Source organism: Eschscholzia californica, unplaced genomic scaffold (assembly GCF_041429995.1).
Source record: "Eschscholzia californica isolate CP2 unplaced genomic scaffold, dmEscCali1.0.p SCAF_4, whole genome shotgun sequence".
Taxonomy (NCBI): Eukaryota; Viridiplantae; Streptophyta; class Magnoliopsida; order Ranunculales; family Papaveraceae; genus Eschscholzia; species Eschscholzia californica.
In genome coordinates, this window is record NW_028238461.1 from 15,419,899 (window position 1) to 15,433,785 (window position 13,887).

Sequence of the window (13,887 nt, forward strand, 5' to 3'; positions counted from 1 at the left end):
TATTTGTTCGCACAGACAACCAGACAAATCGAATAGACATTTTGGTTTTGCTCAGTGAAAACTTCATTTTATTCTAATTGGACATTCCGGACGCAAGCTATACATTGTAATTTGACAAAAAATTGAAAGCGAAATCACCAACTTAGAACAATGACAACAAAATTAAAAACATTAGAAGATCATCAGTTAGAAAATCCTCTGGCAATGACAAAAATACACGAAGTCGATTTTATATTTTGTGAAAGACAAACACATTGAAATTAGACATAATAATATATTTTTATGTACTTTTTCTTCAATGTATTGTATTCTAATCTCATTTAACTTTTTTCTCTGTTGTTATTCTTAAAGAGATAGAAAACATAAATAGCACAAGTCATTGAAAGTCTAGGAGTCCAAGAACACATTGTTAATTTTTATTTCTTGTATAGATCTCGTCTAGATCCTAATATCTCCACATATATTAGTGTAGATCTCACATGGGTAACGTAAATGTCTCATATTTCATTGTAGATATTTCTATCTCTCTTGGTGTTGATTTATTTTCGCTCATAGATTTTTAAATATTTAGAATCGAGTGTGGAATTAGCCGGTCAATTATTGGTCTATTTTGACATTTTGACCTAGTTGATTATTTTTCAGCTAGACATGATTAGAGCATCTTAAATGCAACACTCAAATAGAAAAACTTAGAATGCCACTTAAGTTTTTTTTGTAAAAAACTCTCTCCCGTGCAACACTTAATTTAGATGTCAAAATGATGTGACATCATTTAACGTTGATCTCAACAAGAAATTAATATTTGAGATTTCTTTTGAGGATCTCAATTGGTCACCAATATTAAAAGCCAGTATAACCATTTAGAAAATGATACCTAAGTTAATTTTAAGTTTTTAGAGTGTTGCATTAAAGATGTCTTTTGAGTTGAGGATCTCAACACTGACATTTAGGAAAGAGAAACTCAATTGAGCCTCGACAATTTGAATTTTTTTTAAGATTTGCATTGGAGATGCTCTTAGGTTTGGATTCTGGTTACCCCTTGGTCACACCTCCACTCACGTGGCACACCTTCTCCCACGTGGGGATTAGTTTTGTTTATGAAGTTGTACACCCACCAATGACCAAACCGACAATTTGGTGTTAGAACGGATGGACACCCATTTGTGAGTTGAGGTTAAACAAAATATTTTGTGTGACGGGGCGGATTGGATGAATATGAACTCAAGGATGACAGACAAGATAAACAATGAACGCTCGAGAGTCTAACACTAAAATTAGCAAAAGTAAAACTGACAACAATCGATTCTGTACAAATTTACTAACCACAGTTAAACAAAAAAACAACGAAAAAAAAGTCAAAAAAAGCTAACCAAACAAACAATACCTAAACCCTAGTTAATTCTTTCCCAGCAATAAAAATGAAAGGAGCAGCAAACTCTCACCAATTCTTGAGGTAGGGAGGGGTTTGGTAGAGAGAGAGAAAACAAGGCCATAAATTTTAGAGAGAGAAAAGAGAAGAAAAATGGCGGTCTCTGGTTGTGCTTGGACTCTTCCATCGTTTGAATGCCGATCAGATCCTGATTTTTCCGGTCCGGATAAATCAAGTTCTGGTCGATTCAACGGTAAGTCTAATTCAGTGCCGATCTCTGGATCGTTCCGTTTATCGTCATGTTTGTCTTCTCATATTCTCAGATTCCCTCCGAATTTTGTCCGGCAACTTAGTATTAAGGCTCGCCGGAACTGTAGCAACATCGGTGTTGCTCAAGTTGTAGCTGCTTCATGGTCGAACAACAACAACATTACTGGTGTTCCTAATGTCGCTGCCGTTGATGCTACTGCTCAGATCGACATCCCTGTTGTTGTTGATGAAGTTGTGGCTGTTGATGGTGGTGGTGCTGGTAGTTGTAAAGGTAGTAATGGTGTACAGTTGTCTGGTTCGGCCGCTTTAAAGGCCTCATTTTTGCGCTCCGGTGGGAGCATCGCTGTTCATGCTGGTATTTTCTCTCTCTAGATTGTAGTTTCTCTCTCTAGATTGTAATTTCTCTCTCTAGATTGAAATTTCCATTCCGCATGATCCTTGATGTAATCCAAAATATACTGTTTCTCAAGATTAGTATTGAGTAATTTGATCAATAATACCTATTTTTTCTCTTGCTGAAATGAGTTCGATTGTCTTGTGAGGATAATCTCCATGAAGATCTGGATCTGTTTCTTCTGTTATGCTATTTGTCTTGAAAATGCTTGAGAAGATTTACATGTAATTGATTTGGAGGATGAACAAAAAATGTTTTGATTCTCAATTTACTAGGTTTTCATGATCGTTTTTCAAGTTCAAACACCAAATGACTCTTTTTTGTTTGTTTAATTTGGGCAGGTGAAAGATTAGGTCGTGGAATTGTTACTGATGGAATCACTACTCCGGTTGTCAATACATCTGCTTACTGGTTCAAAACCTCTGATGAACTTATTGATTTCAAGGTCTTCTTTTCAAGCATTATGATTGAATTCCATTTTTATTAACCAATATAACGTATTTGTCTATTCGGTTTCTATATAGGAGAACTTGCTTAGACATACTTAACCAATACTAGTTCTCCTTTTTGATGATCTTCAATAACGGGTCACGGGAAGTGTTTGATTCATTTCTATAGTAGGATGAGTTTTTCTTTGAAGTTGATTAAACTCATTCACGATCTCTCAAGTATTAATCAGAAATAGTTTTGAAAGTAGTCTTTACTCTCAATTGATTAATTTGTTGATCTTCTTTTGTAGGAAGGACGTCATACAAGCTTTGAGTATGGGCGTTATGGAAACCCAACAACGGTGGTATTAGAAAACAAGATAAGGTCTGTTTTATATCTTAATGTTGTTTGCAGTTGTTATTTTTGGTTACATAATGAGACATACTTAACGTAAATGTATATTTCTTTCGAGCAGTGCACTCGAGGAGGCTGAATCAACCGTGATAATGGCGTCTGGCATGTGTGCTAGTACGGTTATGATGTTTGCGTTGATTAAGAAAGGCGGGCATATTGTTACCACAACAGATTGCTATAGGAAGACTCGAATTTTCATTGATGATTTTCTTGTTCCTAACATGAATATTTCGGTATTTCCTTTACTCGATACTCTCTTCATTCGTGGAGTTTGTGTCATTTTTCTGCTGTCTGATGCCTCATTTTATGAATTTTGTGTAGTCATTTGATATTATTTCCAATGTATAAGCTTTTACCTTCTTTTGATGTTAACTATACAATCATACTCCTAAAAATGCAGGTCACAGTTATAGACCCTGCTGATATGGATGGCCTGAAATCTGCTCTGGATAAAAATAATGTCAGTACTTTGAAAGGGTTTTCTTGTTTTGAGATTTCTTCTCAGTTCCAAACTTCTTTTTCTTTTAACTCGGGGCCATGACTGTTTCACTTACTTGATTTGCATACTCCTTGGCAGGTTACGCTTTTCTTCACGGAATCTCCAACGAACCCATATCTTCGATGTGTTGACATTGAGTTAGTCTCAAAGCTTTGTCACAGCAAAGGAACATTGGTTTGTATAGATGGGACTTTCGCCACAGCTTTGAACCAAAAAGCTCTTCCCCTCGGTGCTGATCTTATTCTGCACTCTGCAACAAAGTTCATTGGAGGACACAATGATGTAAAATATGCTGATATTCTTTTGCTTTCAGATCTTATAATATGAAAATCTGAAAATGTTGAAGAGAAAAAGATCAGTGACAAAAAGCGATATGTTCTTTTCAGGTTCTCGGAGGTTGCATTAGTGGTTCTGAGGAATTGATTGGTAAAATTCGCAAGTTGCATCATGTTATGGGTGGTGCACTTAACCCGGTAAGAGATTTCTAATGCGGCAAGAAAACATACTTCACAAAATCTTTCCTATCATGATTTAGTCTATTTCTCTAAATCTTTTGGGCTCCATGTTTATTCATGTCGTAAACAGTCTCTACTTAAACTGGTACAAAAACTAACTGCTGCTCTGATTTTATTTTTATCAGAATGCTGCTTATCTGTTGATCCGAGGCTTGAAGACACTTCATCTTCGTGTACAGCAGCAAAACTCAACAGCATTGAGGATTGCCGAAGTTTTAGAGGCACATCCTAAGGTATTTAATATTTCAGAATTGATTATGTACATCGTTGGTTACTTTTCTTTCTTTTTCAGGTGATTAGATATACGATATACATTTTCACTTGAATCAAACAACTAAACATTTGTAAAAAAAAAACTAATCCTGTTCTAATTTTTCCTAAATTTACTATTGAAATTAATGGAATGAACATAAAAAATACCTACAGAAACGAGTTTCTCTTTGGCGTATTAAGCCATCTAATCAAATTGCTGACAACGTATAACTTTTGTCAGGTGACGCGGGTCCATTATCCAGGCTTACCCAGTCATCCTGAACATCACATTGCTATTAAGCAAATGACAGGTTTCGGAGGTGTTGTCAGTTTTGAGGTGAGTATCAAAAGTAATGGGCTCATTATTTTTCTTCCATCATATATATATGTATCAAAAGCATAATGTCATTTGCTTTTGTAGATTGATGGAGATTTGAACACTACTAAGAAGTTCATCGATGCCTTGAAAATCCCATACATTGCCCCTTCGTTTGGAGGGTGTGAGAGCATTGTGGATCAACCTGCAATTATGTCTTACTGGTACTTCTTCTCCCCCTCTATCTATTCAGACATATCTCAACAACTTATTTCTTTTCTGCCTTGTGTATATCACATATAACATATAACTCAGAACCTTATGTATTACTTACGTGGTGTTTCCTTTCTCGCTGTTTGAACTCGAATCAACTGACCTAAATGAAAATTAGCCCAAATCGTCCACTTAGATGAGTCAGACAAAAACATTCTGAAATCTGACTTGAATCACTTCAGACACAGAATCAGGTTTCAGATTTGTCTAGATAAGAAATACAAACACTTGCAATACTGAAAATGTAGAAGCAAGAAAATGAACAAGGATGATAGGCATACTTGAGCAAAAGAACCTCATATAATAGGTTAAGCTTGAGAATCAAAATGTGTACATGCGGTTTTTATGTTCCGTTCTCTATGGGGTTCGAACAATTGTTAATAGGGTATCCTGTTGTGCTGGTGAACAGGGATCTTAGTCAAGCAGGGAGAGCTATGTTTGGAATAAAGGACAACTTGGTTCGATTCAGCTTCGGTGTGGAAGACTACGAGGACCTGAAAGATGATATCCTTCAGGCTCTCGGAACCATATAGAGTCCACCCGTGCGTACAAGCAGTTGTCTGTTCCAATTTGTTTTCTTTAAACCCTAATCGGCATCGTTTTCTAATTAGTGTTGCATCATCATCTGTTGGTTCTATTCTATGTATGAGACTACCAAGATCATAATCTGTGGTGACTGATTTTCCCTTGTTATGGCGTTTCATTGACATTTTCTATATTATCTATCAGAGTTCAATGTTAGATTATTGCCTATTTATATTTTTCAATTCTTCAGCTACCAGAAGGGGTTTGCTAAGAGCTCAGACCAGTCCGAGAGCATAAAAAATGAAGTATACAAATGATTGTTCTATAGTCTATACAAATAAATTTGGGAAAACAAAAATGAACTCAGGTAAATATGAAGTTGGCGAATTCCTATTCATCCTTATCTTCATCTTCGTCGTAGTTGAAAGGCAGTGGTACAGACTTGAAAGCTCGATACTTGCCTACATTATTCAAGTGTTCATTCTCTAACCTGATTCATATAACAAAACCAAGGATTCAAACAAATTGTTCAGTGGAGTAATTCAGTACAAAACACCAAAGACAGTTCAGTTTTTAAGTTTTCAAAGCTATTTTACCTGAAGAAATTCCATATTCCACGACGAATAATCTCCAAACTGGCAACGATTGCAATCAAGACCTCCTTGTGCAAGAAAGATACTTGAAAATTTAACACAGTTTGTAGCCAGGCAAATCTCAGTAACACATTCAACACCTGCAGTTTTCATTAAATGCTTGAAAAATCAGCATGTCTACAATTTTTCCTCAATATTTGCCATCTACTTTTTGAGTAATTAAGATACGAACCGAAACCTATGAGTCTGGAAACTAAGAGTTCAGTTACTTACAATGGCTACAAAGTAGATACTCTTTTGTGAAACAAGGAGTTTATCTCTTAACCAACGGTTCTTCGAGTTTCTCTGTAATAGCCCCCAGTCGATGACAATGTCCCAATAAGTACTAATAATCGCCGAGATTGCAGAACTAACCCATGCCACTATCCACCATGGTGTTGTTTTTTGCCGACTATAAGCCGTCCTTGTCATAACAGCAACAATAGTTGAGAAGTATTTAAACGCGTTATATCCTTGCATTCGATCTTTCTCCTCAAACGCTCGGCGTAAGCACTGAAACAGAGCAACCAACAATGAGTTTGTGGGGATATTAAAGCTTAAGTAAAGAACATCGATCCATTCGACTTTTGTTAGATGAGTCAACCTGAAGTAAACGGAACGAATAAGGTATCGTTGCTATGATGAAGTAGAAAGTGTTATAAACACTACTACTATTGCAAGAGTTCTTTCTGAGTTTAAAATCACCCCAACCATAGTAGCATATGTAAAACTCAAGACTTCTAATTGCCTGAACCTGTAAGACAAGAACAACCATATAGATTCTTTGATTGAATTGAAGCAAATCAAAATATACAAGAATGACAGATATTTGCCCGATGACTCAAATGTTGGATTCGGACGACTGAGATCAAAATGCAAGAAGATGTGTCCTGTGCTGGGATGGGCAAGACTTTGGAGAAGTGTGCGTAGAAGTAGCATAGTTGTCAAACTAGTATTGTGAAATATTAAACCTAGAAGATATGATTATACCTGGCTAGTTAACTGGTCTGCCAAGAAAAAGTCGGGTAAGAGGACCTGCACGAAAGATGATATTCAACAGGCTGTATAAACTGTGTATACTTCAGTATTATTTTGAGAGATCGTGATGATGCTGTGTGTTTACCTTGTAAAAAGGAGCACAAATACAATGAAATGCACATCGAAGTAAGAAATACCGACTTGACCGATATATAATGTTGAACGGGCAAAGTGTTATGAAAATCACAAGCTACAATTGAAAGATCAACATGTTAGAAAACAATCGATTAATCGAAATATTTGAACTAGTATTACGGGCATAACTTACCGTAACTAACATAAGAGGAAGTAATTCAGTCAATGTCTGGTAGTTTTTGGTTTTGACGTCCATCTCCATATCAAGGTTTCCGATAACGCTAGCTAATGCTAGTGTTGCTAGAGCTGAGCTAAGGAGGAAGACTTCTCTGTAACCTAATTCCGTCCCTTGTTTGAACCCAAATATAAACGGATAATTAACTCGGTAATATCTCCAAGCATATATATCTACCGCATACATGAACATGTGAAGAACAATGAATCCGAATAAGCTGCAAAAAAGTTCGGCAAGTCTTGTTATTACTCGTCGATTTTGACTTAGTTAACCAAATGAGATATAAAGATTACTCCACCTATACAGAGGAAACAAGTTTTCCATATACTGAGTACTTCCTTCTTTCTCTATGATATTTCGAGCATGGATTAGTAATATAAGAGACAGTATAAGAGCTAATGTACAACCCGAAAAGAAACCTGAAAATGCCATTAAATTGTCTCAATTAGTTCATTCAAGCTTCGAGTGTAAACGATCGAATCTTAGCTCTCTGGTACTTCTAATAGAAACTGGTTGTTTGTGGGTCTAAAGAGATCTTACCCAAGGAAAATGTAATTCTATGTCTTTCTTTTTTGGCTTGCGGTCTCAAGATCTTTATGCCTTTACTGCGATTTGCGTTCGTGAAGTGTTTGATGAATGTCGCTTCTACCCTCTCCATTAGCTTAGCAACCTAAGAGGTGATCATAAATCGAAGAAGAAGTGAATCGACTATTAGAGAACAATCGTATGATATATAATGTATTGTTGTATATAGTTGCTACCGTAAAACGTTTACCTCATCTGAACTGCCAAGATAAGAGTTATCCACCATGTTCAAGTAGGATTTCGACGCTCTTCTTGAAGCGATCTACAAGAAAGTACAAAAATGAAAATTATATGAAAAGATTCATTTCAGATGCATATGTCACGAGTTAACAAATAATAAGTGATCTTACCTTGTCATACTTCTTCATGATCTTCGAAAAAGCCAAGAGATTAAGAAAGCTTCATTGGAAAAAAATGAAAATTGTAGTATTTCAGATACATCCAAAAAACAGAGTGGCTAATGAAAAGTTTAACAGTATTTACATGTTTATGATATGTATTTACCTATAGCTCTTTAGAAGTCGAAGCTTTTGATAGAACTCGACGAATGCTCGTTGAAGTTGTTGTTCAACTTTTTTTAAGTTCTTTCTTTCAAATACAAATTCTTTGTTCTTGTTAACATTGAGTAATCCTTTAATTGTTGAACGCGGTGTTTCGAGCGTGTTGTTGATTGTAACATGATTAAGAACGTCTAGAGAAGCTGGTTTTTTCGGGGTTGTTATATTTTTCGATTTCATTAGTACACTATTGATACCACTGGTACTATTGTTAACACCTTCAACAACAATGTCGTTGCTCAAGTCATCAGATTGTCCTCGATAACTCTCTTCTATTGCATCCATATGCACCATAGCTGCAAGTTCAACATCAACACAAGGTTTTTGTTCATATTTGGTCAAACACTAAAAATCTAAACAATATTGGAGAAGATTGCTTTCATTTTTTTTGTTTAAGAGATAGGAACAAGCTATGAAAACCGAGACGTGGGTTGGAATTATAGACGAAGATCAATGAAAATATTATCTCTCAGAAAATCAAGAGCGACCATTCTCTTAAAGTGGGACTGTGGGAATTAAAAGGCTTCCGAAGCCATTTATCCAACAATGTGTTGGGTGGTCTTGGGCCTCTTGGTCTCGGGACTCTCTCAGCCTAAAAGCTAGCTCGAAAGGTAAGGCTCTGCTTGACACTTACGAAGTGAGTGCCCGAACCTTTTACGACCAATGTGGGATTGTCAAGTGGTATGGGGCCTCTCTCACCCCAAAAGCTAACTCAAGAGGAGAGTCTTTCCCCAAACTTACAAATTGACTACTCACTACCTGCTCTTGCCCATCCACTAGTCAATGTGGGGTTATCCAAGGACTGGGTAATAATCAAGAATATGAAGAAAACTGTGGTATGTTAATGGCATAATTTAGCTAGTTAAGTGACAACATATACCTTCTTTGCCACCACCAACAGAGGAGGTGGTAGTGGTGGTGGTTCTGGCAGCACGGGGCGAAGAAGTCGAAACAGCAGCGGCCGAAGCTGTAACACCGGAAGCCAGACGAGTCATCTCAATAGGCCAATTATTCATCAATTCATCAGGATTATCAACCTTGATTCTAAAAGCAATCAAAGCATCCATTTGTCTATTCAACAAATCAGCTTCTTTCAATACTTCATCAACTTTATCTTTATAAAAGTCATTAACTTTGTTGAATTCATCATCAAGTCTTCTGAAAAACAGAAGTTCATATTCACCTCCTTCATCTGATGACATCAAGAATTTAGTCTCATAATGATGGTGTTGTTGATGATGATTATCAGAAAACCCATCATGGTGATTGTCAACAGCATTGACTAATATGACTTGATCTTCAATATCATGACCTCCTCCTCCTCCTCCTCCTCCTCTTGAAAGACTTCTGAAATTACTACTGTATCTTCTATTAAGACCACTAAAAGCTCTGTACATTGTCATAGTTCTTTTTGGGGTGTTTTTAGTAGTTTTTGATTTGATTTTGAGTTTGAAATTGTGGATTTCTTTGATATGGGATTTAAGGGAATCATAATTCATATAAGCTTCTTCCCATTCTGGTACCATTTGAGATTTGAATTCCTTCCCAAACTTCATCTTGATCTTTTCTTTTGTGGGTTTCTTTGGGTTTGAAGATCACATCAATATCATATGAAAATCAATGGTAGAGAAGAAGAATGAATGAAGTAATGAAAGAGAAGAAGTAGAGAAGGTAGGAGAGACTATTAATGTGATTGATCTTGTTTCCACATGCTGAGATTTATATCTGTATGAAAAATGTAGAGATGAGTGATGGGAGAGAAATAAATTATGTGTAAGAGACCAGAGAGAGAAAGTTTAATAATTGGTATAAAATTTTGGGGAGTATTTCCTAAAAGGCCCTCTAATTTATGACCAGATTCTCCTTTGATCTCCTGTCTTGGCTAAAATATAGTAGTAAAAAGAGAAAATAATTAAGTTTTTTTTGTTGTAAGGAGAAAATAATTAAGTTGAAGATGAAAATGGATATTTTTTTTTTCTGAAAGTTTTATAACACTAAATCACAAGGTACCATTACAATACATATTAGACAGACATATTTTCAGAGTTTTGACCTATTTTTCCTCCCTGCTCATTTCGCCAACTTGTCCGCTTGAGTGGTTTGATTGCAATTTATATAGTTGAAGTTGACACGATTTAGCTTGTTCCTGATTTCCTTAATTTTCCGCATATGAACCATCGATTGCCATTGGATTTTACGTCTTGGATTTTTCAGATGATGTATCAGATTGAGATTGTCACTTTCGATGATGATTTCTTTGTGATTATGATCCCCCGCCCCCGACATGCCCTGTAGAACGGCTATAGCCTCACTTTCTTCACTGTTCTTCGCTCGAGCAGTATGTACTTCCGCTTCCATGAATTTTGATTGAAAGTTATGAATAATCATACTGGTTCCAATATTGGTATTAATATCTGGAAAAGAATCCACATTTATTTTTATAAAAGGTAGATTAGGGGGTTGCCATTTTCCAATTGTTGTAGTCAAAGGTTTCTTCTGAACACTACTCATTTTTAGAAAAACCATAATAAGTTTAATAACTGTGCTAATAGTGTTTATCGTGTGTTGGAAACAGTGATCACATCTTGCCTTCCATATATGCCACATTATAGTAACAAAGTGAATGCCATTTGAGGTGTAACTTGTTTGTGATGGGTCCTGCCAGGAAAGTATCCATTCAGATATGGACTGGATATTGGTGGATAAAATATTAAAGTGGAACCGCACGCTTTTAACAAAAGGACAGTGAAACAAACCATGTTCTAGACTCGATTTCAGTACAATTCGGACATGTGTATAGATTTCCTACGAATTTACCGATACGCTTACGAACTTGGAGGGTTCTCGAGCAACATTTTCAAAGAAATAGATGAGTACGTGGGATAGTAGGGATAAACCAAATGAAGTTTCAGTTGATGGAGGGGAGAGGGTGAGGATTCTGGATAAGACTAAGATGTTGATACATAGATTTTACCGAAAAGTTTCCTGATTGAATAAGAGTCCATTCCATCTGATCCGAGCCCTCATTTTGAACGGGAATAGCCTTAACCAAATTGCATGTAGGATCATCAAAGTTATCGCTAAGAGTCTCCTCACACAAAGTTATCGCTAAGAGTCTCCTCACACCACTGGTTATTATTAATAAGTTGAGAGACCATGAAGATGAAAACGAATATGAGTATGAAGAAAGAGAAGTAGAGATAAAGTAACAAAATTTTTTTTTAAATAATGGTGTGTCTGGATGGCGGAATCATGAATCCTTCGGATTCATGAATCCAAGTAATAGCTTTTGGTTTGTTTGGTAACTAAGAAGGATCATATGATTTATTATTATTTAAGTATTTTTAAACGCTTCTTTAAAAAAAATAGAAGAAACGTTGTTCTCGAAATTCGTTTTTTCAAATATAATTTCATTCGAGAACCCTCCGTTTTCTTCATAAATTTTTTTTTTGAGAATCGTTTTTCCACTTTTTTTCGTAAAAAAATTTTCTTTTTCAGAATAGTTTTTACCGAAAGTCATTTTTTTCCTCGAAAAGCCTTTTTCCCGAATTTTTTTGTCGGTAACCCGAGATATCATGAATTTTTTTTTTTTCACGAAATCATTTTTTAAAATAATTAATTTGTAGAAGAAAATAAATTTTTTTTGTTGTTGTTTTTAAGTTTAAAATCTAAGTTTATTAATCAGAAATCCTATCAAACCCTAGGGAGTAGGGTGAGATTTTGGTCCAATACAAATTTTGGAATTATGAATTCTTAGGATTCAAGAGTCCTAGGATTCTTGATAGTCAAATGGACTAAGATTCTCGATTCCTACCAAATCCTACTCAGAATCCTGCAAACAAACACACCATAAGTGTTTTTTTAATTTTCGGAAAATATGAAACAAAAATTTTATATTGTCTGAAAAATTGCCCCAGTACAAGTCAACTGACGTAGACGACCTAGATTTCACCCACTTTTCTCTCTAAGAGAATGGGTCATATTGAGGTTGTCCACGTTGGGTTCTTATATGGTTTCGTCATGGTTGAATATGTCAATCAATAGGTGGTCAAGGAATGCAAATTTGAAAATGAAGCTATTTTGGTATTTGACTAACGACAGGAGTTAGACGAGACTGTTGTAGTAAATTAGGGGCCATTTCAGAAATGATCTAATTTTAAATTATTTTTTCTTTCTATCTAATTAGAAGACAACAATGAGAGTTGAACAATCTGATGTCTATTTGTTTTATTATTTTACTTTTGTAAGCATAGAAAATTCCTGTCAAATGTCCATTTTGGGCACCCAAAACATAAAAAAAATGATGGCCGTGATCAAAATATTGTCTTGTTACAACTTGAGACCAATGTGGTACTCTTGAGTATTTTATCGTTTTAGTTGAAAATTGAAAATCGTATAAAAAAAGTAATATAATGGTAAATAATAGAAAAATTTATTAATTTTTTTTTTGTTGAACTAGGAAAAATTTAGGCCAGCGCTTTGGGGAAAGCTAAAAAGTTTCCGGGGTGTGAAGACTTGGTCAAAAATTGGTCAAATTTGTTTGACAATTTTATTTAGGGGAAAGCAAAATAGCTTCTCCACCTCACCTCTCTCTCTCTCTCCACCTCACCTCTATCTTCTCCGATTAGGTCGCCGGCCGGAAAGTTTTCCGGCCGGCGACCATTAAAAAAAAAAAAATTTTTTTTTTTTTTCACTCTCTCTCTCTCTAGAAACTCCGGCGAAGGGGTTTCCCTTCGCCGGAGTTCCGGTCTGTTGAAGAACAGACCGGAACTGGTCTGGTCTGTTGAAGAACAGACCAGATCGGTCTGTTCTTCAACAGACCGGAAGTGGTCTGTTGTTACCACTTCCGGTCTGTTGAAGAACAGACCGATCTGGTCTGTTCTTCAACAGGCCCGATCTGGTCTGTTGAAGAACAGACCAGATCTGGTCTGTTCTTCAACAGGCCAGATCGGTCTGTTGAAGAACAGACCAGTTCCGGTCTGTTCTTCAACAGACCGGGACTCCGGCGAAGGGAAACCCCTTCGCCGGAGTTTAGAGAGAGAGAGTGAAAATTTTTTTTTTTTTTTTTTTAATGGTCGCCGGCCGGAAAATTTTCCGGCCGACGACCAAATCGGAGAAGACAAAGAGGTGGAGAGAGAGTGAGGTGGAGAGAGAGTGAGGTGAGGTGGAGATAGATTGAGGTGAGGTGGAGTGTTTTTTTTATTTCCCCTTAAAATTTATTTCTCCGGAAAATCTCTAAAATTATACATATTCCCTTTAAAATTTTACACCCCGGAAACTATTTAGCTTTCCCCAAAGCGCTGGCCAAAATTTATTAATTGGTCGACAAATTAGATAATCTTCATATAACAGTTGTGGTGAGATTGTGACAGAAAAACTAAGATTCTTTTGTTTTATTGATTATTTTTTTTTTTAGAGTTGTTCTGATTGTAAATTTTGTATGGTTAAGTTTAACACCCCTCACCCCTTCCCCCTTTGATCTACTAACATGTACCACATTTTCAGAAGC

General features: G+C 36.1%; 2 protein-coding genes across 2 annotated transcripts; one reads left to right on the forward strand and one right to left on the reverse strand.

Annotated features, from left to right (window-relative positions):
* Positions 1 to 1,245: 1,245 nt before the first annotated feature.
* Positions 1,246 to 5,472, forward strand: LOC147543118 (cystathionine gamma-synthase 1, chloroplastic-like). The gene is made up of 11 exons (XM_086637012.1): positions 1,246 to 1,994; positions 2,375 to 2,478; positions 2,773 to 2,846; positions 2,938 to 3,109; positions 3,277 to 3,336; positions 3,454 to 3,657; positions 3,762 to 3,848; positions 4,016 to 4,123; positions 4,384 to 4,479; positions 4,564 to 4,682; positions 5,141 to 5,472. The coding sequence occupies exons 1-11, from the start codon at positions 1,523 to 1,525 to the stop codon at positions 5,262 to 5,264; spliced, it is 1,620 nt and encodes a 539-aa protein (XP_086493138.1). The 5' UTR covers positions 1,246 to 1,522; the 3' UTR covers positions 5,265 to 5,472.
* Positions 5,470 to 10,288, reverse strand: LOC147543119 (phosphate transporter PHO1 homolog 3-like). Its single transcript, XM_086637011.1, has 13 exons — positions 9,259 to 10,288; positions 8,326 to 8,674; positions 8,172 to 8,220; positions 8,012 to 8,083; positions 7,777 to 7,906; positions 7,535 to 7,655; positions 7,195 to 7,453; positions 7,012 to 7,116; positions 6,879 to 6,923; positions 6,493 to 6,642; positions 6,123 to 6,401; positions 5,853 to 5,989; positions 5,470 to 5,746 (listed from the first exon to the last, which is right to left on the reverse strand). The coding sequence occupies exons 1-13, from the start codon at positions 9,932 to 9,934 to the stop codon at positions 5,647 to 5,649; spliced, it is 2,472 nt and encodes an 823-aa protein (XP_086493137.1). The 5' UTR covers positions 9,935 to 10,288; the 3' UTR covers positions 5,470 to 5,646.
* Positions 10,289 to 13,887: the final 3,599 nt, after the last annotated feature.